This window comes from Aspergillus fischeri, genomic scaffold, assembly GCF_000149645.3.
Source record: "Aspergillus fischeri NRRL 181 1099437636265 genomic scaffold, whole genome shotgun sequence".
NCBI classification, from domain to species: Eukaryota; Fungi; Ascomycota; class Eurotiomycetes; order Eurotiales; family Aspergillaceae; genus Aspergillus; species Aspergillus fischeri.
Window position 1 is genome coordinate 1,360,177 of NW_001509761.1, and position 24,437 is coordinate 1,384,613.

Sequence of the window (24,437 nt, forward strand, 5' to 3'; positions counted from 1 at the left end):
TTTGTGAGGCGTAACCACAACTATAAACTAAACTATCCTACTATGATACAGAGTCTTTCGATTTCAGTTTCTGAGGTATACTCTAAGATATAATTCTTGAACCCTAGTTGCCAAGCCACGCCAAGCTGTATAGGGACTATGCATGATTATGTGTTTTTCGTATTTTTGGCCCGTAAAGTGATAACGGGTCACCTGATTGTATCATACAAGTAATTCGGTATTGGTTGATACGTCTTCCAGAATGTTCTGTGGTGCAAACAATGTAACTGTCCAGAGGCACTTTGACAGCCTGGCAACTTCGGTGCCTTTATCCAGTTACCCAACACCTAAGTTAGCTTTGACTACTACTGCAGGAAGAACAGTATTCAATGCTTATCATCAAGCCGTGAAATCTCAACTATTACATACACCACGCCCGATAGCCCTATCCGAGGTTCTGCCCTCCCACGGTAGCCCATTACGATTTAAAGAAGTATTGGCTACCCCCGTACGGCGATTCCATGGTACTAATGATACGATGGTTCTCTCAGCAGCATTTCCTTCCGTTGAACTATGGAGAGCCCCTTCAACAGCCGAGACGCATCCTAATCTCAACCTTTCGGCTATTGGGAGGCAACTCCGCAGTATGCCCCTACCCCTGGAGACTTTGGCCGCTCCCCCGCATCGTCCACATTTACAAGCCAATGATATGTGCTGTGCCCAACAGCCTCACTTTTTGATACCCCTCTTCTCACGTGAAATGTACTTGAGATCTGATGCTACGAATACACTCCACTGTATCCTTTTTCTTTCAGGCGAAAGACAACGAATACAGTCTATCACAATGTGATATTCAAACCACTGCCGTTAACCATCATCCTTCAAGTCCACTATGTCACATCCAGAGCAGTATACTGTCGGTTGGATATCTGCCTTGGAGACGGAATACGTCGCTGCCCGAGCTTTTCTCGATAAGAAGCATGACCGACCGGAAACACTTTCGCCAAATGATAATAATCACTACACCCTGGGAGAAATCGGGGGCCATCAGGTGGTTATCGCGGTTCTACCAGACGGAGAATATGGAACATCATCCGCAGCTGGGGTGGCTAGGGATATGTTGCACAGCTTTCCAAACATCCGATTTGGGCTAATGGTTGGGATTGGTGGGGGTGTTCCAACAAAACGGGACATACGTCTTGGCGACGTTGTCGTGAGCTCCTCTCGGAATGGACGTGGTGGTTTGCTTCAATATGACTTTGGCAAGGAGTTACAAGGGCAAGAATTCCATCAAACACGGTCCTTAAACCAGCCGCCGCCGATCTTGCGTGCGGCCGTGTCTGGGCTCCAAGCGCAGTATGAGGAGGAGGGCCATCGGTTGAAGGAGAGCATACAAACTGTGCTTGAAAGCAACAAGAGACTGAAGCGAAAATATACACGACCACCTCCCGAAATTGACAGGCTTTATGAAAGCCAGTTTACTCATGTGCCAGACAGTGGGGTAAACTGTGCCGAGCTCTGTGATGATTCAAAGTTGATTCTTCGACCCGAGCGAACTGAGAATGAGGACGATCCTGCTATCCATTATGGCTTGATAGGATCTGGGAATAAAGTGATTAAAGACGCAATATTCCGTGACAAGCTGGCGGCAGAGCAAGATGTCTTATGCTTTGAAATGGAAGCAGCTGGACTGATGAACCATTTCCCCTGTTTGGTCATTCGTGGCGTCTGTGACTATGCCGACTCGCACAAAAGCAAGGAATGGCAAGGCTATGCTGCAATGGTGGCAGCAGCATATGCAAAAGAACTTCTATATCAAATTGTGCCTCAGAGGGTAAACGCCGAGCGAAAAGCCTGTGAAGTTCTGGACGGTTCGTTCTAGTTACTTTCAATCATCTTATCATGTCTAATAATTGTTATCTGACAGGGATCCAGAACCAACTGCACAACGTATCGAAGAATGTTGATCATATTCATTCAATTACTAGCGCATCGGCTAGGGAAATCAATGCTATGGCACAAAGTATCGACCTGAAGGAGTTACCGGTCGCTGACGGAGCTGAATTTGGAACGTATATGGACCAACACGAAGAAGAATGTCTCCCGGGAACCAGAAAGGAGCTTCTTCTTAATATTGAAGAATGGGCTGTCTCACCCGAAGGAAAATGTATTTTCTGGCTCAACGGTTTGGCCGGGACTGGCAAGTCCACAATATCGCGAACTGTGGCCAAATCCTTTAAAGAGCGAGGGCTATTGGCGGCGAGCTTCTTCTTCAAGAGAGGTGGCGGAGATCGTGGCAAAGCAGCTCGGTTCTTCACAACTATTTCAAAGCAGCTATTTACCAAAATCCCAGAAATACGCCCTGCTATCTTACAGGTAATCAGGGATAATCCAGGAATTTCCGCCAAACCACTCAAGGAGCAGTTTAACGAGCTCATTTACCGACCACTCCACAGCTTGAATCAACCAAAAAATCAGAGCTCACCTCTAGTGATTGTGATTGATGCGCTAGATGAATGTGAAAATGACAACGATATCAGAGTCATCCTCGAACTATTACCACGTGTTCAGGAGTCAAACTATGCACCCTTGCGATTTTTCGTTACCAGTCGACCTGAACTACCCATCCACTTAGGCTTTCAGACGGTTAAACATAGCCACCAGGATTTGATACTTCATGAGATTCCCGAGCCAATAATAGAACGCGACATATCCTTGTTCCTCGAACACAAGCTGGCCAAAATTAGGAAGGAGCGCGCTCTTTCTATGGGCTGGCCTGGAAAGCCTGACATCCAAGCCCTGCTTACCATGTCGGTGCCACTATTTATTTTTGCTGCCACCATCTGCCGTGTGTTTGAAGATCATAATTTGGACCCAGAGCAGTGTCTCACTGAGATCCTCAAATATCAAAGCCAAGAGTCTAAGCTGGATGGAACGTACCTTCCAGTACTGGACCGCCTTGTTTCCAACTATAATGGGAGAAGACGAGAGCAAGTGATTCAGGGTGTGCGACAAGTTGTTGGAATGATTATCCTTCTTGAGAGCCCACTCTCCGTCACGGCCCTCTGGAAGCTCACGGGGATTGCTAAATCTTCAATTAATGCCAGGCTAAATTCGCTGCACTCGGTCTTGCACGTGCCAAATAACGAGATGCTGCCAGTGAGGCTCTTTCATCAATCATTTCGTGACTTTCTTCTTGACTCCAACACTCGTGAGAAGACTCCATTCTGGGTAGATGAGAAGCAAATAGACCAAAAACTAACAACCCACTGTCTTTCCGTCATGAATGGTCAGCTGAAAAAAAATATGTGCAATCTCCAAAACTATGGAACAGAGCGAAGAAATATTGACACCCAGTCTATCAATCACTATTTGCCACCAGAGCTTCAGTATTCGTGTCGTTATTGGACCCGCCATCTGGCACGAAGCAAAGATCCCATGAGCCAGATTGATAATATCTTGGGATTCCTCGATAATCATTTCCTTCATTGGGTGGAGGTGATGAGCATGCTAGGCATTGTGTCAGAAGTTCTGGGATGCATTGGTACTTTACAGTTAGTAGTGCAGGTAAGTTGGTATCTGGTCTTCCGACGATATCTAAACTGAGAGTTATAGGACAATGCAAGCGATCTTGGGATATCTGAATTTCTGCATGATGCGCAGCGGTTTATCCTGAAGATCAGTCAGATAGCAGATATTGCCCCGCTGCAGATCTATTGTTCTGGGCTGATCTTCGCGCCAAAGTTGGCAATAATTAGGAGGAGGTTTGAAGGAGAGCTGCCTAATTGGATACAACAATGCCCAAGGGTAGAAGAAAGCTGGAGTCCTGATAGGCAAACATTGGAGGGCCATTCAAACTCAGTTGAGTCAGTGGCGTTCTCGGCAGATGGCCAACTGCTGGCGTCCGGCTCCTGGGACAACACCATCAAGCTCTGGGATCCTAGTACAGGCGGCCTTAAGCATACCCTGGAGGGCCATTCAAACTCAGTTGAGTCAGTGGCGTTCTCAGCAGATGGCCAACTGCTGGCGTCCGGCTCCTGGGACAACACCATCAAGCTCTGGGATCCTAGTACAGGCGGCCTTAAGCATACCCTGGAGGGCCATTCAAACTTAGTTCACTCAGTGGCTTTCGCAGCAGATGGCCAACTGCTGGCGTCTGGCTCCTGGGACAACACCATCAAGCTCTGGGATCCCAGTACAGGCGCCCTCAAGCACACCCTGGAGGGCCATTCAGACTCAGTTTGGTCGGTGGCCTTCTCAGCAGATGGCCGACTGCTGGCATCTGGCTCCGGTGACGCCACCCTCAAGCTCTGGGATCCCAGTACAGGCGCCCTCAAGCACACCATAAGTACTGACGGTTATGTTAATGACATTGAATTCTCCTTTCCCTACCTTGTCACTAACCGGGGATCTTTTAATATCCAAGCCTGGTACGAAAGCTTCTTGTCAGATTCCTCTAAAACAAATATTGAGCTATCTTTGCAGGCAGGTCGTTGGGTTACTATACAGGGTCAAAGGGAGTTATGGCTCCCTCCAGACTATCAGCCCACTGCTTCAACAGTCAAAGATGGTGCTATAGCACTTGGGTGCAGAAACGGCAGAGTTTATATAATCACATTTTCTAGGTAGTTACAACTCTCTTATATTTTCAAATCTCTTTTTAGACGGAGGGCCTGGAAGAACTGAGCACTATATCTTATCTGCTCTGGTAGTAGAATGATCGCGATCTTTCGACTTCTTTCGACCAGGTGTGGCCAAGATTTCATGTGAGGAATTCTAGACTCTGTTATCGCCATACCAGCATGTTCCGTGTACTGTATTCATGTGACTTTTATTTACTATACAAAACAGGCGTATATACTTGCATAAAAAGTGCGTAATCCACATACTGGCTTGGCATTAGGGTTGGAAAACAATACAGATGTCTTCGACAACGAAAGTGATTTCGAACACGTCTGTAGCAGATGGAGTATGTAACATCTGGGCGAAACCGACTTTGACCTTCACTTTCCTTCATAGCTCAAGATGAAGAGATTCCGCATGGCAAAAATGATCGACTTAGAGGCCAGGGTTCATCCACAACCGATGGCAAGTAAACTCAGGTGTATTGTGACATTCTGCACTCCCATTAAGAGCAGAATAGCTTTGGAGGAAATGGTCACATGACGGGCTGTCGAAGGACAGCTGGTCAGCCTGGTCCTTATCTGGGAACCATGTATCAAGTTCACGCGTTACGGAAATATCAAGCTGTTCCTGGCATTGGAGTGGACGAGAGAGCTTGAAACTGCGGGATACAAAAGCGTTGGAGAGATTCCGTGCAAAACCGATGTTGTCAAAGAGGGAGATAGAAAATTTTTTCCCCTGGCAATCGCTTTCCTCCCAGGCTATGAGTTTTACCGGATTGTACATTGCAGAAGCGCTGGCGACAACAATTGCAATCACTGACAACAACTGCATGTTGGATTCGGGATAAAGAAACAGCTCTTCTGGGTAATGCAGTTTTTTATATGTGGTGCCAGGAACAAGAGATATCGCTTATCTTCCAACCGCTTGAAAAGAAATGGACCAGAATGCCCAGTGAACGCGCTCCTGAATTACTGCTGGTTACGTCGTGACAGGGGCGGAGCAAAGTCGAGAATACCATGGCATGTCAGCCGGCGGGAATTCTGCGGTGAAGACAGGAAATTGTAGTTCTTTATGTGCCTCTAAGTATAGTCAATGGCACGCAGTTAACTTCAGTCACCATCTTACATCTGCAGGGCAGCGGAGGCGTATGAGGGATTAAGGGGCTTTAGTATTTCCTATTCGCTATCATTCAGTCGTCCACAAGAACTACGGGTACGAGCTATTTGGCTGAAAAGAAAATCCAAGATCATTTAGACAAACAATATAATATACGAATACCAAGCACAACATCGGTCACCACACGCGCTCATGATTCCAACGATCGCTTCTTTCCCCGAGGAGGCTTATAGCAGTGGACATCTTCAAGATGGCATGCGAGCTCTGTCAAGGACCCGCATCCCTGTGTACATGCGGGGTGCCGGCAATGAAACTCGCCGGATAGGTGGCTAAAGTGAGATACTGCTCCATCTGTCGACTTGGCCCTAGGCTCGTGTTACCCAGACAGAAAGGGCAGTAGCCAGGTTTGACTGGGCAATTCCGGAATATAATCGGATCACAGCGAAGTAGTTCGCTAGGTTCGCTGAGGTGATCCTGACAGTGCTGATGCCATTCATTCTGATTGTTGAACCACAGGCCGCACTCATAGCAGAACTCCGCAAAATCATCGTCACTCATTTGACGAAGCATCTTTTGTAGCAACGATAGAGATGAAGCCATCGGCGATGGGGACGAAACCTAAAGAGTCAGCAAGGGTTGTGCATATGAAGAGGGAATACTTACCTATCTATTGGTTGACGACAAACGCATGTGCCATTTACTGGTTGTAGACCCGATCGATAGGCAACCTGATGATACTGGTTGCAGATTGCTTCCAACGCCTCCATGACCTCCAGTCCGACTGGGCTTCGTATAGTTTTCGACTTCTCTGGCAATGAGCGAGGAGGTCCCGCTCAGGCATAGCTCGTCGGCGGTAGTGGAAGAGGGTCTGTTCATAAACGCTTCCGGTTTGAGTACACTGTTGGACACGTTGTCGTTTAAGTTCCTCAAGATACAGTTTATCCTTTTGCCCCTGTACTCGACGTCGTTGTAACTGAATTTCCTTCTTAGTTTCCGTATCGGCCTTTGCAAGTTGGGTGCTAAGACGCTCGAATTCTTTATCAAGGGCTATGACGTCTTCTCGTTCCTGAAATTCAAATTCTGCTTTGGCCGGTAGAGATTGTCATAAGTTTGGATTACGGTGCACGCCCATGCTGCGTCGATTCTGGATATGCTCATGGCGGGAAGCGATATTCAGGTAGGTTGCGGGTCCATCCACTTCGCACACGGGTGCGCATATGATCGGCCAAAAGTCCGTGCTTCTGTGTGTGAGGCATGCTTCATTCGAGCTGCCTGGGAATATTTCTTATTTGCGACATGTGAGTGACTCAGACAGCACCTTTTAGATCAGCATATCTTTTACCAGTTTCCATGAGGGACCACCGTCGACAGGCACGGGCAGTAACATTCTTCTCATATCCGCTCCGATACCCAAGAGCAGCAAACTCTTTTCCAAAGGAATCAGCGCCTCTCGCCCTGCCAGTGGACTTTTCACAATCCAGCTCATTCCGTGGCCTAAAAACGGGAGTATCCAAGAGATCTTCTCGAAAATGAATCCTGGAGATGACGTGGTTACTTTGCGAGTCCAAGTCACAGGGCTTGATGGAGTCCAGTTCGTCAAGGATCTCGGCGTAAGATTTGTAATGGCGGAAAGCTCGGTCAGCCGAAAACAACGGGAGCATAAACAAAAGTAGGTTAAAAAAGAGTGGCACTTCCTCCTTGTACACCTCGTAGAAAGCATGGATTGGAGGTTCCCACTTTCTCATTCTCCAATACCCCTTTACGAACTGCCGAGCATAGGTCAACACCAACATCGGAATGCCATCGACCAGCTCGATGGTGAGGGTAAAATGCTGTGCATGCTCAGCTTCACAAGGCTTCCGCCAAATATGGATCGCTGAATACGGACCTTGTAGCATGCTGCCATAGCTGTTGTCCTTGTCATCGCAGCTATCCTTCTGCCGGGAAATAGATCGACGCGCTGTTGACTCATGCACCTCTCCGGTTCGAGCAGAAGTAAAGCAATAGAGTAATATTGATGCGGTAAGCTGTACCCGACTCCGGTCGGCATACTTGCCGCGGTATTCCTTAAAGTCCCGACACCAGAGCTGTGTTAGGAGAATTGTCAAATCATTTGGAGACAGTCCATCTCTTGGCATCTCAGCATCTACTGCAAGAGAAACTTCGTTCTTCATGTCTGATCTGATCCACTTTGACATTTGTTAGGTGTAGAGCTAGATGGGGCATAAGAATGCATACCTCCTTCATGGTAGTAGACACGCTCTTTGGGACACTGAAACCCCTCATGCGAGCCAGACCTGTCTCAAAAAAAAGGCGAAAACCTTCAATTGTCTCTGGTGTAGGCTTTCCCTTAATACGACCTGTTGTGCGACTTGCATAATATACCAAAAAGGCTTTATATGTTTGGATATCTGGGGGACAGCGGGCGTCGGGGTGCCCCTTTAGGTATCTGGAGAGGATGAGCGGCGAGCCTCTGTAGCTTCAGGGGACTTACTTGTCGAAAATTTCCAGACTTCGTTCATATTTTTTGGATGTTCGTGGAAGAACCGCTCTTTTGATCTCTTTATTATCAAATCTTTTGAGATCGATCACGCAGTCGTCAAACTTTGCTAATGGATCTCTTCGTGGCATATTGTCCGATTAACCTGGAGTATGGAGTATGGAGGAAGGAATTGAGATGGAGTAAGATGGACACATCATGGGTTTTATGCCTATTTGCCAAAATGTGACTTCTTTAGCTTGAGTGCAGAATATTCAGGCACCTGAATATTCACCTGAAGGTGCCGGAACTTGGGCGGCAAAGCGGCGAGGGAGCAGACGCTGGGACGGGTGAGCACCAACATAGACATGCTGTTGTATGTTTTTTGCTCACCTATATTTGATGATATACTCTGGTCTGAATGATCTCAATTGCCCTGCTAACTTCCATTTTGCTGAGAGATCTCTTTATATGCTCATGGTAGTCTCCCACAAAGACCGCCTCAATAATTACACGGTCTGGCTGTCACTTCTCAAAGCTTAGACACCTAGGAAGCCATGCGATGATATAACTCGCAAACCACGAGCTACAAACAGGTGTTCTTGCAAGGATGCCCAGTGAGTGTAATATTGGTTTGTTTCCCTGACCCATTGGGTTCAGAAATGCTCCTCTTCATAGTAGGATGCAACTGAACAAGATCCGAATGGACGGTATCTAAGTAACCCTATCAAATGCGCTATATTATAGGTACTGATGCGCGAGATGGCAGGCATCTCGCGGTAATGTTTGTCTTTTGGCCTTGTGCTTGACTAATATTCGGCTAACTTTCCAAAGAGGAGCTCTAGCTTATAGTGGAATTAATTGAAAAGCAGTAAATGAAGTAGAGCTTGGTGAGATGACTACCATTGTCTATATGCCTTAATACATAACAGGCCTCATAAGGGGTTTACCAAGAGTTTAGTGAGGCGGCCTCTCTTTAGAGCTTTACTTTCCTGCCTGCTTAGGTATACCGCCAGGTCGCATGACCACCACGTAGATATCTTCACTCCTTCCATTACCCCTTTCTAGATGGGCGTCAGTCGATATGGTTCCAAAATATGTCCGAAGAAAGTTCCATGCCATACACCCTAGGCAGTGGTATGTGTCCAGGCTTAGTAAAAGCCCTCATGTTTGCGCCCCAGCCAATCAATAGCTGGGCCACCTGCTTGTGTTCATTCTCAAGCGGACAAGCGCCCAGGCTAATGGCGTGAGGCCAATCTACACCACTTACTCCGTATAAATGTAGTAAACACATATATATGGTCTGGCTCTGCCAATCTATCCCAGCTTAATCAAATATACTCTAGGATTTAGTGAATCAATATCCTAGGTGGTCGATTTGACCATGTCAATAGCCCTTGAAATGCTTGAATCAGCTGAGACAACTTCTGAGACATAGTGTCATAGCAGCAAGAGACTCTAAAACTCTGAATTGCAGAATAGCTCAGCTTATTGGTAGACCATAAACCTTCTGCATGTCCCGCAGGCAAACATCCCATCTATACCTATGGACTCCCGGACTTCATGGGTATATGCTACGAAGTATTTCTAAACCAGTAGTGCATCCACGGGGTAACGGCTAATTTTATTTTAACGGTTGTCCAATAAAGGACGAGAGAAAAGTGGATTCTGCAATGCTGACGTCAAACTAACCGCATCTGTCATAGCAGCCTTTTCATACTTCGAAAACCAAGACGCATCAGGTCAGGGTCGCTGGAAGATATAAAGCAGCAGAAACTTGCTTTGGTTTTGCAATCTTCCCTCAATTCACATTCACTCAATACGTTTTAATCATCAATAACCATTTTTCAAGAATGACCATGTCCTCCCAGCAGATCCTGCCCTCAGAGACCGTCATCCACCGATATGGTAGCTCCCTAGCCGGCAAGACAAGTATGTAGCCTTGCCCTGTACCTATCAATATAATCTTCTGATAATCCTCAGTCTTGATAACCGGCGCATCCGGCGACTCTATAGCCGGCGAACTTGCCATCCAACTAAGCGCTGCAGACCCCCATCTCCTCATCCTCAGCGCTCGAGCTGAGGAAAGAGTTACCCCGATCATTCAGAAAATCAAATCCATAGCCCCCAATGTCAATACCAGGTTCCTCAAAATGAATCTGGGAGATATGAGCTGTATTAGGAAAGCTGTTGATACCCTGCACGATATCCCGAAGATCGACCATCTCGCATGCGTTGCTGGTGTCATGGTTCCTCCCTATGGAACTACCAAGGATGGATTCGAGACGCAATTCGGGGTGAACTACTTGGCCAACTTCTTGCTGGTCAAATTACTCCTTCCCAAGGTGAGGGCTGCGGGGTCTGGGTCGTCGATCATCATTGTTGCGAGTAGTGCAGCTAGAAGTGGGAGGGTCCATTTTGAGGATGTTGGGTTTAGTGTACGTCTCCGCACTTAACTTATATTCTGCCGATCTAATTATTGATAGGAGGGCAAAAGCTATATTCCTCTGGTGGCATATAGCCAGTCCAACGCTGCCCGGGTCTTGTTTGCAAAGGCGCTGGCGGAGAAATTGGGAGATCAGGGAATTCGAGTCTTTAGTATTGATCCTGGTGGTATGTGACATCCCCTCATCTACAGTCAGCGATACACTAGAGGCTGACCTGCCAATAGCCGTCAGGTCCGGCCTGCAACGCCATTTCACGCCCGAATTCCAGGAAATGGTTGCAGGGCTTAGAGCTTCTGGTGGTAGGTTTTCGGCCCGTGGCATCTTGGGATTTGAATATCACTGACCCCATAGAACAGGCCTAGTCGACCTTGATGGTAGGCCGATCAAAATGCCCCCGTGGACCACAAAGTCTGAAGGAGCCGCGACTATTATCACGGGCATGATTGATCCTACGATCCAAGGTGCGTAGATTCCCGTGTTTTTCCCACTGAGTACTTACATCGCTAGGACATAACGGGGCATTCCTCCATAACAACGCCGTAGCCGATGATGAGTTGAATAGTCACATTCTGAATCACGATGATCAGGTGAAGCTGTGGGAACTTAGTGAGCAGATGCTTCACGAGCCATTTGCTGTTTGAGGATCTGCGTTGCGCTGTGTGGGAAAGATGTACTTCGTAGGATGAAGACGTCAGTCTAATCGAATAGTTCAATCGGAAATGACAAGGATCTCCTCTTCCCGCTGCAACCTCCAGTAATTTGTAGACCGAATCACCTCGGGACATTCTCTCCATAGCCACTCCCATTTCCGAAACATCTTCTCAGATATCTCATACGCAGACGGATCCCACGCTTCACCCCAGATCAAAAGACCCGTCGGCTGGGTACAGTCACTGGAGCCACCGAATAGATCATGGCAAAGTTCATCCTCCGAGTAGAGATGCAGATTGCGCAGAACAGCGTCCCGGACGGAGGAAACGGCACAAAGATCGATCCAGGGGTGATGGACGATGGATCTCTGCAGGCATGTTGGTTGTAAACTGGGCGGTAGGTTTGCTGTTACTGGTCCACAGATATTAAATGGTGAGATAATATCTTCTGCTAGGAGTGCCATGGTCAGGCCTATTGTAGTGGCGTTGGTGTACATAGCGCAGATGATGTTCCACTGCGTGACAGGGAGGAGTAATTCGGAGGAGAGTGCGTGGGTGAGGATGCCTCTGTTGACGCGGTCATGTAATAGATTCAAAATGATCCGGCGGGTTTCTAAGCTGACGTAGCAGAAATGAACTGTAGCTTCGTCGTTTTCTCCCTGGGGGGGATTGTGGTTTTGTCTTCGAGAGGTCGCTGTTTCCTGCGACGGGGCGACGTAAACCGTCCACTTTCTAGTAGACGACTCGGGTACGTTTGAGGATAATAAAGCTTTCCTTCTCCCTATAGTAGTGTTTGTGAGTCATCTCGCCTTCTTGATTTCCATCCTTCGTCACTTACGGCTGGCGCGCTGGTTGAGGCGGTTCTGGATTTTTCTCCGCTCTTTGGGGTCATCCATTTCGTGTGTACCACCTCGATCTTCAGGGAAATGGGTTGCGAATCTAATGTCGGGTTTTGGAAGAATGAGGACGATCCAATGATTCATGGAAGAAGATCGAGTAGAAGATGGATTCAGTCGAAAAGAATTGGAGAGCGTGAAGGACGGACTTAGGCGTTTAATCCCGAAACTCCGCGGCCGTGCTATAGTAATCTACAGGCCTCTGTTCGACTACATTGCGCATCCCAAACATAACTATTTGAGGCATTATGCTGTCAATTAGAACCATATTTGTTACTCTTGATGATAGCTTCTATGAAATGACCAGTGGAGTGGCGCCGGTTCGCAAGATTGCAGCCCTCACTCCCCCGATTGTTGGAGACGACGTGCACCGTGCAGATGCCAGAATGCTTGTCTTCAGGATATTCAGATATTGTCACCTGAGCTTGGAAGTATGTACAGCTGAGCGTAACCTCGTGAGAGAAATGAGTACTTGATCGAATGTACCCCAATTCTTCCTGTCCTATCTCTTCTCTCATATAATTACATCATTGTGGGAGGTGGCGCATGTGGCTTAGTGCTGGCAAACAGACTATTAGAAGATGTTTGCCTTTCCATTCTAATCATTAAAAGGGGTGGTTTAGCCCTTAAGAATTCCCTGGTATACAATACAAGCTTATATGGTGCTGCCTTTAGGTTAGTAATTAACTATGCTTACAAGTCTGCCCCGCAGACGTACATGGGCAATAAGGTTGAAACACTCTAGGCAGGCAAGGCTGTAGGTGGGACAAGAATGTTGTATACCCGCACTAAGGATATACAGATTAATGCCTGGCAGTCGATCAGCAATAAACAAATCAGAACAGATCAGATTTGGTTCCAACTAGGATTAAACTCGCCCGAACTCGGACACGCAAACTAGACAGGTGAAGAGGAAAAGGGAAGAGAAAAGTATGTTATCTTTTGAAGGAGTGAGGTCTAGGTTATATAGTATTGTTATATGTCCTGGGGCAGCAGGCAGAGGGAAGTAAAAGTTGTAAGCTACTGGTGCTATACTGGGATGGGTAGGCGCCATAGATGGCCGCGGGCGGCAGACAGACGGTTCAATGAGGACCGTTTCTGGCGCCCTGCTAACCGTGTCATCGAATACTCTAAGAAGCAGTAGTAAAATCTAAATACTTAATTAGTCTTAATAAGTATAATAATCAAGAGGGCCGACAGGGGCGGCGGGCCCCGTCTCGTAGGCCTCATATCTCTGCACTGTCGGCCGCTTCCCATCGTCGTAGCAGAGTCTGATATGGCTTTTTCATCTGCCACACATGTAAGTCTCTTGTCCGGTTGATGATGCCAACTAATGCCTCGCGCTCCTCATGATCGGTAAAGTAATCACCGTACAGAGTAATAGCAATGACTGCGTTTACCAGGCAGGGTTGCACTCGTAGGTGATTCAAAGCGATACCGCATAGATTGAGGACGATCGATCGAACTTGAGCTTCTGCTTTGCGATGAGCCACACGATTTGCTTTTCTTAAACACCGTCAGCTACTGAAGAAAGCCACCTTGCTTCTCGATATCAGCTTACTCAAGTTGCGGATTCTCAGCAGTCAAGATCATTTGAGCCAGTTGGAAATGCTGTGCTGCCGTCGCGTGGACATCGAAGCTGTACCAGACCGTCGGAAATATTTGACCTTTAGCTCGATCTGCCTTGAGTTCAAGAATAGGTTCCATTTTACCAAGCGATTCACGAATCAGTTTCTGTTCATCCAGCTTGAGTCGTGCTGTGATTCGAGTTATCCAACAAGAGATCCCCTATTTGGAAGATAAAGCATACTTACTCCACTCATCAGGGCTCTTTTGCCCCCAGCGCCACTGAGCGACTTTACCGACGAACATGATCATATTGTTGGCGATGGAAGCATTGCGCCAACGGTCAGAATCGAATCGTAAATGCGGGACTGTCTCCCTTGTCAAAGCATAATAAATCTCTTGCCGAATGACAATCCAATATGCGGCCGTAGCAAGCGAATGATCCAGCGGAGAGGCGATCATAGAGTCAATGATCCTCTGAGTGACAGCCAGAAAGTTGACGCGATCGTCATCGTAATACTCAGCTTCGATTCTGCCTCTGCCTTCGCCGGTCTCTTCTTCCATCTCCTCGTACTGACGTAGAATGACGGCGGCAGCCATGATGTTCTCTTGGTGTGTCGGGTCCTGGATGTTAGGGAACTCGGCCAGACCAGGCATACATTTGAGCATATATTCAACAGCACTGGACATTTGTAAGTGGGGGAGTAGCTGCCCACCATATAGAATCCCGCGACGTGTCTTGTATTGAGGCAGTCGACACAAGTGTCGGGCCGATACTGCAAATATAGCATATCGAAGAGTTGGGCAGTGCTGAGCCCGACAGGGGACGACTAACTGGAAATGCCTCCGATCGTCACAGTGATCAAACTGGGAAGGTTAGGACGTGTTGTGTTGCACGGGGAGAGCGATATCTCGTACCCAGGGAGACACTTCCTCAATAAAGTATCGTAGTAGGCAGGATTCCTGGATACCTGCAGAAGCAGAGAGAGCGGGCTGAGTGCTGGAAAGCGACGATGCATCATCTTCAGCAGCACCCTTCGCGCTCCGGGACCCGCTCGCAAATCCAATATTGAGCTCATTGCTGGTATTTTCTGCTCCTGAGTAAGAAAGTGTATCGTCATGATGAGTGTGGTTGCTCATGGGCGACAATGCCGGAGAGGGAAAGGTAAAGGGAAAAGCGCTGTGAGGGGAAGTATCATCCAGATCTCCATTTTGGCCTCTTTGTGAGGGAAAGGTAGGGCTTGTGATTTTCTGGCGACCATGAATGATTCCATTTGGTGAGGGTGAATGAACGGTGGATTCTTCGTTTGGCCTATTAGGCGAGGCTGCATTTGGCGGATTTTCTGTCGAGTGCTTCGGAGGCCTCCAGATCTTCGGTGTGCTATTAACCCATATTTGACCCTGTGTAAAGCTCGCATCGAGATTGGCTGTCGAGCCATTCCGGAAAACGGCCTCCTTCTGCACAGGCTTACAGTTAAGGCCTTTAGTTTCGCAACGTGTGCAAACTGGCCGTCGCTTGTCACCTGTAGAAGAGACATCAGCGGAAGACCTTAGGCACTGGCCAGGTTGACGGGTTCTTTGAAGTACATTTTTGATGGCTCGCTATTATCGGTCTTGTTATCCTAGATTACCTTTAGACACGGGGTTCGACGGTTCGACCTCACCTCGACAGTTGGAACAGGGTGCCTTGGCTGGTGGGGTATTCAGTGGCATTCTCACTAGATGGAGGTACTAAAGCCTTGCGTTGCGTTGGATATGCGAAACTCAATGAATACAACCAGGAGAGCAGCGTCAAATGATGGGGGATGGGCGACTACGTCTACCCTACTTCTACCCCACTTTCTAACGTTGAAGCTCCTCATGGGGACGAGCGCACAATATTACTGTATTCAGAAAGTCGCGGCGCGTTGTGCTGTGGATGGGCGGGAACTGAAAGCTAACTGGGACCGGACTTCGCCCGATCTGTGGGGAACACTTCCTTTAGGCACAGTCCAGTGAAGACCCTCAATTTGCATACTCTTTCTCGCGTCCTGCGTGATTCCCTCCGAAAGTGCAGCATAAAGCTACGGGTCCATCCACTTTGGTTTCCCACCACCATCGTCTCCCACCACAATCATTATGGCACTCCCGACCCATTTCAAGCTTAATACCGGCGCCCAGATCCCCGCCATAGGACTTGGTATGATACAAGCGCTGGATTCTGCGGGCCTTGGCGGTTTTCGCTGATAAGAAATACAGGCACTTGGAGATCTGAACCTGGTCAGGTACGCCACGCAGTCTCGTTCGCTCTCAAGAACGGATACAGTCACATCGACGCAGCATTGTAAGGTTCCCACGTCTCTTTTGCAGCGCGTAGTCTTCGCTAATAAATCACAGGATCTACGGTGGGTCGCAGCAAAGAAAAAAAAAACAAGCAAGTTTTTGGGATCTAATGGGATAGCTAGGAAACGAGCACGAAGTTGGCCAGGGCATCAAGGATAGTGGTGTCCCTCGCGAAAACATTTTTATCACCAGCAAACTGTGGAACACCCACCAGCCCAACGTCGCTGAAGGTCTCCAAAAGACACTTGACGCTTTAGGCACGGACTACCTTGATCTCTATGTAAATCCACACTCTTCTCCTTCGGGCAGACGCGGCACGGCTGTCGATAGATCGGCTAACATAAACATCAGCTCATCCACTGGCCAGTCCGACTAGTTCCTGTAGGCCACTCCGCTGTTTCCCTCCATCACGACATTTTGCATGGCTAACTTGTATCGCACAGAACGAGTCGAGCGAGCTTCTACCAGTCAATCCCGATGGCACACGATCCGTCGACCGATCCTGGGATCAGAGTGAGACCTGGCGCCAGATGGAGGAGATCTACAAGGCCGGCAAAGTGAAGGCGATTGGCGTGGCCAACTGGTCGATTCCCTACCTAGAGGAGCTCAAAAAGAAATGGACCGTGGTTCCTGCGGTCAACCAAGTCGAGTTACACCCTTTCCTTCCTCAGCACGCACTGAAGGAGTGGTGCGACAAGCATGGCATTCTCCTCGAGGCCTATTCACCACTTGGCTCCGAAGGTAAATGCTCCTTGACACGCTATGTGCGGTTCCCATGAGGTAACGCTAGCTAACCTGGTCGTTTTCAGGCGCTCCGCTCATGTCCGATCCCGCAATTCAGGAGATTGCTAAGAAATATGGTGTTTCACCCGCCACGGTACTCATCAGCTACCATGTCAACAGAGGCGTTGTTGTACTGCCCAAGTCTACTAAAGAAAATCGGATCCTGAGCAACCGTCAAGTCTTCCCTCTCTCCCGCGAGGATATGGATGTGCTGAATGGCCTGGCTGCACAAGGGAAGGCGAGGCGTATCAATACGCCTCTGTTTGGATGGGATCTCGGTTTCAATGACTGGTACAAACAGTGAAGTCGCCAAATGTGGATCTAGAATCTTACAATCGGGAGATTTCATTCGTCATAGACTAAAAAGATGATTTAGACCGAAATGATGAAATTGCAATCCCCCAATTCCCTCCTGAAACATCTCATCTTGTCTCACCCGCACTTTCATATTTGTTTCGTAGTCACGAAATCTACGAAGTGGATGAACAAAACCCGGTCTTTGTACGGCACAAGTTCCTGAATGCGAACTCGTCACTGTCTCATCTATGGAATCTAAACTTTGTAAGGGGGTGGGGAAATGCCCTCCTTTAGAGCTTTCAGTCGCAAAGCTAATAATTTGGAGGCATACCGGGTCATTGGAAGGAAACCAACCATGATCCACATGTTGGGCACTCCCGTCTCCCGGTAGGCCGTCTGGTACTCGCCTTCCTCATCAATACCCCAGATAGGTCCGCATTGGCTGGCAATCTTCTCACTAAGAGTTGCCCGTATGGAGTCGATCATATTCGAAAATCCGGTGGCAAAGACGACTAGGTCAAACTCCCTCTCACGGCCGCCGTTCAAGATCACCTTATCTTCGGTGAACCTCTCAACGAAGCCCGGCTCCACCTTGATGTTGCCATTGATGATTTCCTCGCAAGCACCGGCATCGAAGTAGAATCCACCGTTCCGGGTCTGACCTAGTGTGAAGTTGCCAGTATCGCGCTGGCCGCGCCATGTTCGCAGACCTCGAGCGTTAAGAGCTTCGAGAAGGGGCTTGTCCAGCTCCTCAAGGACCTTCGCGGTGCGCCTGGCGAGTTCCTCGCCAGGTCCAACTGGCGTAGAGAACATGAGACGATCCTGCACCTCGAGATTGGGGAGGTTGCCATCCTTGTCGGGCGCGTACCCTCCAAGCAGGCGAGGAACAGAATGGGTCAAAGACATGACGTAAGTCGGTGACCGCTGGAGGAGGGTCACATCAACCCCCAGGCGGGCGCATTCGTAAGCCGTGTCGAAGCCCGAGGATGAGGTACCGACGACGCAGACCTTCTTACCGACAAAGTCACGGGCACTCTTGTGGGCGCTAGAGTGACGGATCACTCCGCGGAAGTCAGCCATGCCAGGCACGGCCGGGATGGAAGGGACACCGCATAGCGAGGTGGCCATGATGAGTTGCTTGGGATGCAGCGTACGATTCTCCTTGCCCTCCTTGTTGATTACAACGGTCCACTTACCCTCGGCGTCCTGCTCGGCCTTCACGACCTCCGATTTGGTCCAGACATTGAGCTCCAGAGCGGAGGCATACCACTTCATGTATAGCCCCTGCTTCTGAGCCGGGGTATATGTGGGCCAGTGCTGAGGGTATTTGAAGTATGGCAGGGCATCGGGCCAGTGTGGGAAGTGGAGTGAAAGATATTCGTAACGCTTCTTCCAGATATCTCCGACTTCCTCACTGCGTTCGATAATCAGGTTTTCTATACCAAGAACTTTCAAGCGCGCTGCCATAGCGAGACCACTAGTAGAAATAAATTAGGATCATTTCATGGAGCTCACATGCATGGGTTCTTACTTTTGACCACCACCGATGATCAGCACCTCGGGGTCAACACTGTTGACGGCCTCGGCTCTCTGACACTCCCAGCTAGTGATACCGGTCATGTGCCCATCTGGTGCGCCCTGCTCGGGGAACTGCTTGAGACTCTCGGCAACTGTATGCATTGTGTAAATTCTCCAGCCATCTTGAGTGAGGACTGCATTGATGACGGCCGAGGCAAGGACAATCTCAGTCTCGAAGGATACAACGAATTGTAGCTGGGAGAAGTCAGGGTAAGGGCGAGACACCGAAGGCGCAGGCTCGAGAAAGGTGAAATTTCTAGCCTTGGTTTGAGGCAAAAGGTCGGTAGCGGCCTTTAAGATGGCCGCTCTGAAGTTAAATGTGCGGAAGTCCCAGGTGAATGAGAGCTTGTCACGCCACACGCCTGTACATTCGAAGTCAGCGAAAGTCGGGATTTCGGCCCTTGTTTTTGAAAGGGTCTCACCATAATCGAGGAACAGCCCAGCGAAAGCTTGCGCATCTCCCTTTGATGTGGCGGTAGAGAGACGGGCTACGATGCCCTCGGCCTCCTTCTGAGCATCGCAGTCGGCGGGGATCTCAACGCCTAAGACGTCGGTAGTGGGGAGACTGTGGTTGTACCTGAAGGCGTACATGAAGTCGTCCGCGACGGGCTTTGGGACCTGGTCGTGGTTGAGCACCGCCCTCTTAGACTGGAGGCTAGCCGTAGAGACTGGATCGGTGCCAGCGGATTCTTGAACGTAAGGTGCCATTTTCTCTTATTATGATGGGAGGAGATGTTGAAAAGGTGCCTCTTAGGCAATGCTCACAACCTGATCTCGCGAAAATACTAAATGCTTCCGAGCTGCAAATATACGCCCTTCAACGACCAAAACATTGGACGATTTATATATCTACTGTATATCTACAATAAATAAGCCCCACAAAATGAGGAGTTGGTCAACTCAAATCTCCGAACCGGGAAAGTCTCGCCGCATTTCAACCGTATTTAGTCTTATATCAACAACATTCACATGACTTGACAAAACCCCGACCTTTGCCTGTCTTAATACTTGACTTGCTGTTTCTGGATATGCCTCGCGGCGAGGTTCGCCCGTCATTGCCTCACAGGGTTCAAGTGACTGGTATGAAGCCACTTATTCACATCGGAGTCGGACAACACGATGGACCGGTGGCAGAACTCGGACGAAGCCGATCCTTGTCTAAGACCGGCAAAAAAGCAACGGCGACAGGGAGCGGCTTAGACCTGTCAGGGTAAGTCCTCATGGAAGTCTAAGTACCCATACGCAGAGTATGATTACGGGTTGCATCCACAGAGAATGTAGTCGCATAAAAGTGAAATGTGACAGATGAGGTGCGTGGCAGCTCCTTTCTCCCCCAACAACAGACATGCTATTCATGTCTCCAGCTAATGCAGTCTTACTATTATAGTGCCAGACTCACTGTCACTCGCAATGCTAGTTATGGCCCCGCGCACTTACGGATCATTGAGGTTCCATCTACATTAAAGGATGACTTGCCGCAACATAATATCTAACCCCACGAGCATGAAGAGGGGACCAAGGAAAGAGATAATGACATTAAAGATATCAGGTTCATCATTGGCACACAGACTGGTTGATCAGGATACTCAGGACGCGTTCCCTCAATTAGTTATGAGACCACGCGCTGATTCTCGGCATGTACGTTAAAAACTAATTTCTCGCACAGAACTTTAAGGTCAACAGTTTACGAAGCACTCCATACGGGCTGCACAGCCCGTTTTGATCGGAAATTCTTTCATCTTGTAATATATGCAATCGCTTCCTAACTTACTCCATGATGGGTAGACCGTTGTCGTCGAAGTATACGGGCACCCCCTTGCGGAATGAGTACTGCAGAGCAGCGCAGATCTTTCCCGCCTCGAAGGCATCCTCTGGTTGACAAGTCAAGGGCTTGTTATCCAGCACCGCATCGGCGAATTCAGCAAGGTCAGCCAGGAACGTCGCATCGAAGAGAGTGAACGCGTCAGGCACAGATTGTGTGCGAATACCGAGATGGTCGCGAATCTCAACATTCGAGGTAGCGCTGATGATCGAATGTCCCTTGGTGCCACACAACCGAGTCGTGTCCTCGAAACCGCTGGTGAGCGTGCGACCGAGGTAATTCTTGAGAATCTTGCCATTGGCAAATTCCACCAAGCCCCATGCGTTGTCGGCGTCGCCATACTTGGCTAAGTCCCCGTAGACAGCGACCTGGCCGAAGGCGATGACTCTGTTGACTTGCTTCTTGGGGTTGGAGAGGCCTGACTTGACATCTAAGAGGTATCGTCCGGCGTCGACCTAGTGCCGTGTTAGTAGATTGGACTGTCAGTGAGAGAGAGAAGAAAAACTGGGACTGACGGTGTGGATGCCAAAATCAAGGAAGATGCCGCCAGACTGCTCAGAAAAGGACACGAAAAAGGCTAATCAAGGATAGTCAGTCTATCAGCCTATGCGGAAGACAACGACTGGGGGCAATTAGTGCCATACCATTGGGATCTGCTTGATCGATACCAGTCGTCTCAACGGCGTGGATTTCACCCAGGTCTCCATTGTCGATCAGGGCCTTAGCCTGGCGGTAGGCCTTGTCATCTGGCGCGAGTCAGTCTCTGAACTCTGCAAAGCGCGGGACCTAGTGTTACTGACATCGGCGAGTGAAGGGAACGAGGAATTTGAGGTCAGGCCTAGACACAGACTTCTCAACCACTGCCTTGGTGGTAGCGACGTCTACAGAGATGGGCTTCTCGCACATGACGTGCAAGCCTAGATCAAGGGCCTGCAGGATCAAGGGGGCGTGTGTAGCCGTCGCGGTGCAGATGAGGATGGCCTCGGCGCCGCTGTTCTTCAAGCATTCTTGAGGGTCTGAAAAATACTTGACAGACGTGGGCAGATTCTTTGCGGCCCATTTGTCAGTGCCTGGCTTTACATCGCAGACCGCGACGAGTTCGATCCGAGGCTGCTGGAAGGCGAGGATGCGGGCTCGAAGGACTCCCAGGCGGCCGAGGCCGAAAAGCGCAAACTTGACACGGCGGTCCCAGTTCGTCATGGTTCAGGGTCTGTTAAGACGTGACGCTCTCGTATTCGACTACGCGGTGGTGGTCTCTGGATGTAGGCAATGTAATGACGAGAGCGAGGATGGAATAATGCAGACGCCTAGTCAACTGGTAGATTGCGACTCTGCACCGTCGGAGATCGGCGTCATTTATTAACCTCCGGCCTCTGCTCTGGAACAGATTCATACTCTCAGTCGGCGCAACCGCAGGCTTCCCCGCATGATAGATACTATCCGAATTCGATGCATCGTGTACCGTGCAAGAACCGATGGGGTGGGGTTGGCGGGGGGGGGGGGGGGGCCCGAGAATCGCCGCCTGTAGGTCATCGCCGATGGTTGACCACGAGCCTTCTCGAATGAGCTGCGTGGCAGGTACTCTGCAGAACATGTCGCGTATGAGATCCAATTACATGGGGCCTGCGTGTGACGTCGGATGGGGGCGCTTCTATAGTGTCGCCGCATTCTTTCCATATCTAGTAATTTCTCGAGAGACCATTTCTTGAGAGAGAGTTTGCTTGATCTGGAAGCTCATTCCGTCTCGCGGGGAAAGTTCCCTATTCAGATTATGCTTTGCACTAGCATTATAGGCTAGATTACACGAGTCATCTGTGGGTTCAAAGATCGGTAAGGCTCGCACGGTCCTAGCAAGTCAGGTTTGCTTCCCGCTTTAGAGAAAGCTTGTCGAGATAAAAAAAGAAAAACCACAAGCAATAAGTCACCCTATCTCCTGGCCAACGAAAGTCTACCTAGAATTGTAACAGATTTGGTACGGTTATCACAGCCATCGGCGACCCCTGCCTCTTTTAGTAATAAGCCTAAAGTAGCAAAGACTCCTCCCCCGCAAATGAAACTCCGGAATCTAAAGGTTCAATCATTCCGGGAGTTATGAGAAAAGAGAAACATTTTCTCAAAAGGCATGGTTTGGCAAGGGTCAAATATAAATAACAGCTCGGGGGACATCAGTTCGGCACCCAAGACCTACAGCCATCATCTTGCACTTCTCTTGAGTCCATATCACCACTTCCTCTGCACCGGCCATGGCCATTGACGAAAACAAACAGCATCTGTCCAGCAAGGCTGACAGTGCGGTGGTATCATCAGAACACAATGAACAAATTATTGCGGATCCGAGCTTCGTTCTCCTACGGCTCCTCGGGGGTTAAAGGTCTCCTCAGCTCGAAATATGTCTTCGGCGCGGCGGTCCTCGCCTCTCTGGGCGGCTTCTCTATGGGCTACGATATGGGAGTCATCTCCATCATCAATGTTATGGAGCAATTCCACCACGCCTACCCCTTTGCGGCATCTGCCTTTGGCATGGAGTTTATGACTGTGATGCTGTTGCTGGGTGCTTTTGTTGGCTGCATCTTCATGCCCTATGTGGTGGACTGGTTCTCGCGCAAGTGGGCACTGATGGTTGTGGTTGTGATATTTAATATTAGTGCTATTCTCCGGACAGCTGCACCAAACTATGCCACTCTTATGGCAGGAAGATGTATCAGAGGTATAGGTGTTGGTACGCTTGCCTTGGTAAGTGACTGAGCAAGTCCGTCGCGTGTACTTGACCGGAATATTGACTTGGGATTGTGATAAGGGTGCACCTCTGTACATTTCCGAAAACATCAGAGGGAACTCTTAGTTTTGGAATTGATCTCCATCACATCTGGCGTCGTGATCGCCTTTTAGATTACATTTTGCATGAGGCATATCGCCAGTGAAGCATCATTCCAGCTACCCTTTGGCCTGCAGATGGTCACAGCCACAGCACTGGGACTTGGTATTTACTTTTTCCCTTACTCACCCCGCTGGTTAGCCCTTGTCAATTACCCTGACGACTGTCTTCGCAGCATTATGAAGCTGAGAGGCTTACCTAGCAACAACAACAGGGTGCAGGCAGAGTCATTACTAAGATCACCTTTCAGAAACTTGTCTAGGCAAAGCGACACCTAGGAGCTACTAGGCTTAAGCTTGAATTCCTTAGCTGTCTAAATATCTTCAGCTATAAGTCCTGGAAATGGACAGCCGTGGGAGCTAGCATTAGCTTCTTCCAGTATTCTCTGGCATTAATGCCTTTATCTACTATGCACTGACTCTATTTCAGGTGCTTAACCAGTCTTCTGAGCAACCCCTTATTCTATCAGGTATGTTTAACATTTTGCAGATGATCGCTGCCATAGTGTGCTTCTTGATCATTGATAAAGTTGGGCGTAGACCCCTAGCTATCTTCGGCGGTTTTGCGTGTGCTGCGGCATACACTGTCATTGCGGTCCTCTCCGGGCTGTATTCAGCAGATTAGAGATCTCACCTGGCTTGACGATACAAAGTTCTTCGATCCTTCCCAACCGGTCACATATGCGGATTCGAAGGCGGACCGTGGGAGGCACAAAGAGATTCTCTCATACGCCTGAATTTGAAATCGACGATAGCGGCAGGTACCGCCAGTAAAATATAAACTAGGATGCTCACTACCGGCAGTATTCTTACTATTGCATATCGCAGCGAATAGAATCCATATTATGCATACTTATTATAAACCCCGCGTAAGCTAACATTGATTGACCGGTAAGGCGCACGGAATATGTGGTTTTTCAAATCCGAAGTTTTAAGCAGCTCACTGAGAACAACTTTGCTTTCAGCCGCGTCACACTCATCGAATACGCAAAAGAAGGCAAT

At 48.9% G+C, this 24,437-nt stretch overlaps 9 protein-coding genes across 9 annotated transcripts, besides 1 other annotated feature; 4 read left to right on the forward strand and 5 right to left on the reverse strand.

Moving 5' to 3' along the window:
* Positions 1-871: 871 nt before the first annotated feature.
* Positions 872-4,558, forward strand: NFIA_005170 (WD domain protein; the record flags this gene model as incomplete). The annotated part of the gene is made up of 4 exons (XM_001259051.1): positions 872-1,850; positions 1,907-3,546; positions 3,595-4,409; positions 4,489-4,558. 4 exons carry the CDS (start codon positions 872-874, stop codon positions 4,556-4,558), a joined length of 3,504 nt encoding a protein of 1,167 aa, XP_001259052.1.
* Positions 3,821-4,318: a microsatellite.
* Positions 4,559-6,418: 1,860 nt separating the features above from the next.
* On the reverse strand, positions 6,419-7,919 carry NFIA_005180 (uncharacterized protein; the record flags this gene model as incomplete). Its single annotated transcript, XM_001259052.1, has 2 exons — positions 6,419-6,801; positions 7,064-7,919. 2 exons carry the CDS (start codon positions 7,917-7,919, stop codon positions 6,419-6,421), a joined length of 1,239 nt encoding a protein of 412 aa, XP_001259053.1.
* A 2,134-nt stretch (positions 7,920-10,053) lies between these two features.
* On the forward strand, positions 10,054-11,288 carry NFIA_005190 (putative short-chain oxidoreductase; the record flags this gene model as incomplete). Its single annotated transcript, XM_001259053.1, has 6 exons — positions 10,054-10,132; positions 10,184-10,638; positions 10,687-10,813; positions 10,872-10,946; positions 11,004-11,108; positions 11,155-11,288. The coding sequence occupies 6 exons, from the start codon at positions 10,054-10,056 to the stop codon at positions 11,286-11,288; spliced, it is 975 nt and encodes a 324-aa protein (XP_001259054.1).
* Positions 11,289-11,356: 68 nt separating this feature from the next.
* On the reverse strand, positions 11,357-12,193 carry NFIA_005200 (uncharacterized protein; the record flags this gene model as incomplete). The annotated part of the gene is made up of 2 exons (XM_001259054.1): positions 11,357-12,078; positions 12,136-12,193. 2 exons carry the CDS (start codon positions 12,191-12,193, stop codon positions 11,357-11,359), a joined length of 780 nt encoding a protein of 259 aa, XP_001259055.1.
* A 1,226-nt stretch (positions 12,194-13,419) lies between these two features.
* Positions 13,420-15,348, reverse strand: NFIA_005210 (uncharacterized protein; the record flags this gene model as incomplete). Its single annotated transcript, XM_001259055.1, has 5 exons — positions 13,420-13,699; positions 13,755-13,950; positions 14,008-14,626; positions 14,678-15,282; positions 15,318-15,348. 5 exons carry the CDS (start codon positions 15,346-15,348, stop codon positions 13,420-13,422), a joined length of 1,731 nt encoding a protein of 576 aa, XP_001259056.1.
* Positions 15,349-15,877: 529 nt separating this feature from the next.
* NFIA_005220 (putative glycerol dehydrogenase (GCY1)) lies at positions 15,878-17,168 on the forward strand (the record flags this gene model as incomplete). The annotated part of the gene is made up of 7 exons (XM_001259056.1): positions 15,878-15,938; positions 15,998-16,082; positions 16,136-16,143; positions 16,204-16,361; positions 16,433-16,462; positions 16,525-16,822; positions 16,891-17,168. The coding sequence occupies 7 exons, from the start codon at positions 15,878-15,880 to the stop codon at positions 17,166-17,168; spliced, it is 918 nt and encodes a 305-aa protein (XP_001259057.1).
* Positions 17,169-17,416: 248 nt separating this feature from the next.
* Positions 17,417-19,447, reverse strand: NFIA_005230 (flavin-containing monooxygenase; the record flags this gene model as incomplete). Its single annotated transcript, XM_001259057.1, has 2 exons — positions 17,417-18,638; positions 18,693-19,447. The coding sequence occupies 2 exons, from the start codon at positions 19,445-19,447 to the stop codon at positions 17,417-17,419; spliced, it is 1,977 nt and encodes a 658-aa protein (XP_001259058.1).
* A 1,059-nt stretch (positions 19,448-20,506) lies between these two features.
* Positions 20,507-21,761, reverse strand: NFIA_005240 (putative NAD binding Rossmann fold oxidoreductase; the record flags this gene model as incomplete). The annotated part of the gene is made up of 4 exons (XM_001259058.1): positions 20,507-21,016; positions 21,077-21,138; positions 21,206-21,307; positions 21,362-21,761. The coding sequence occupies 4 exons, from the start codon at positions 21,759-21,761 to the stop codon at positions 20,507-20,509; spliced, it is 1,074 nt and encodes a 357-aa protein (XP_001259059.1).
* Positions 21,762-22,874: 1,113 nt separating this feature from the next.
* On the forward strand, positions 22,875-24,060 carry NFIA_005250 (uncharacterized protein; the record flags this gene model as incomplete). The annotated part of the gene is made up of 2 exons (XM_001259059.1): positions 22,875-23,294; positions 23,866-24,060. 2 exons carry the CDS (start codon positions 22,875-22,877, stop codon positions 24,058-24,060), a joined length of 615 nt encoding a protein of 204 aa, XP_001259060.1.
* Between the last annotated feature and the right edge of the window lie 377 nt (positions 24,061-24,437).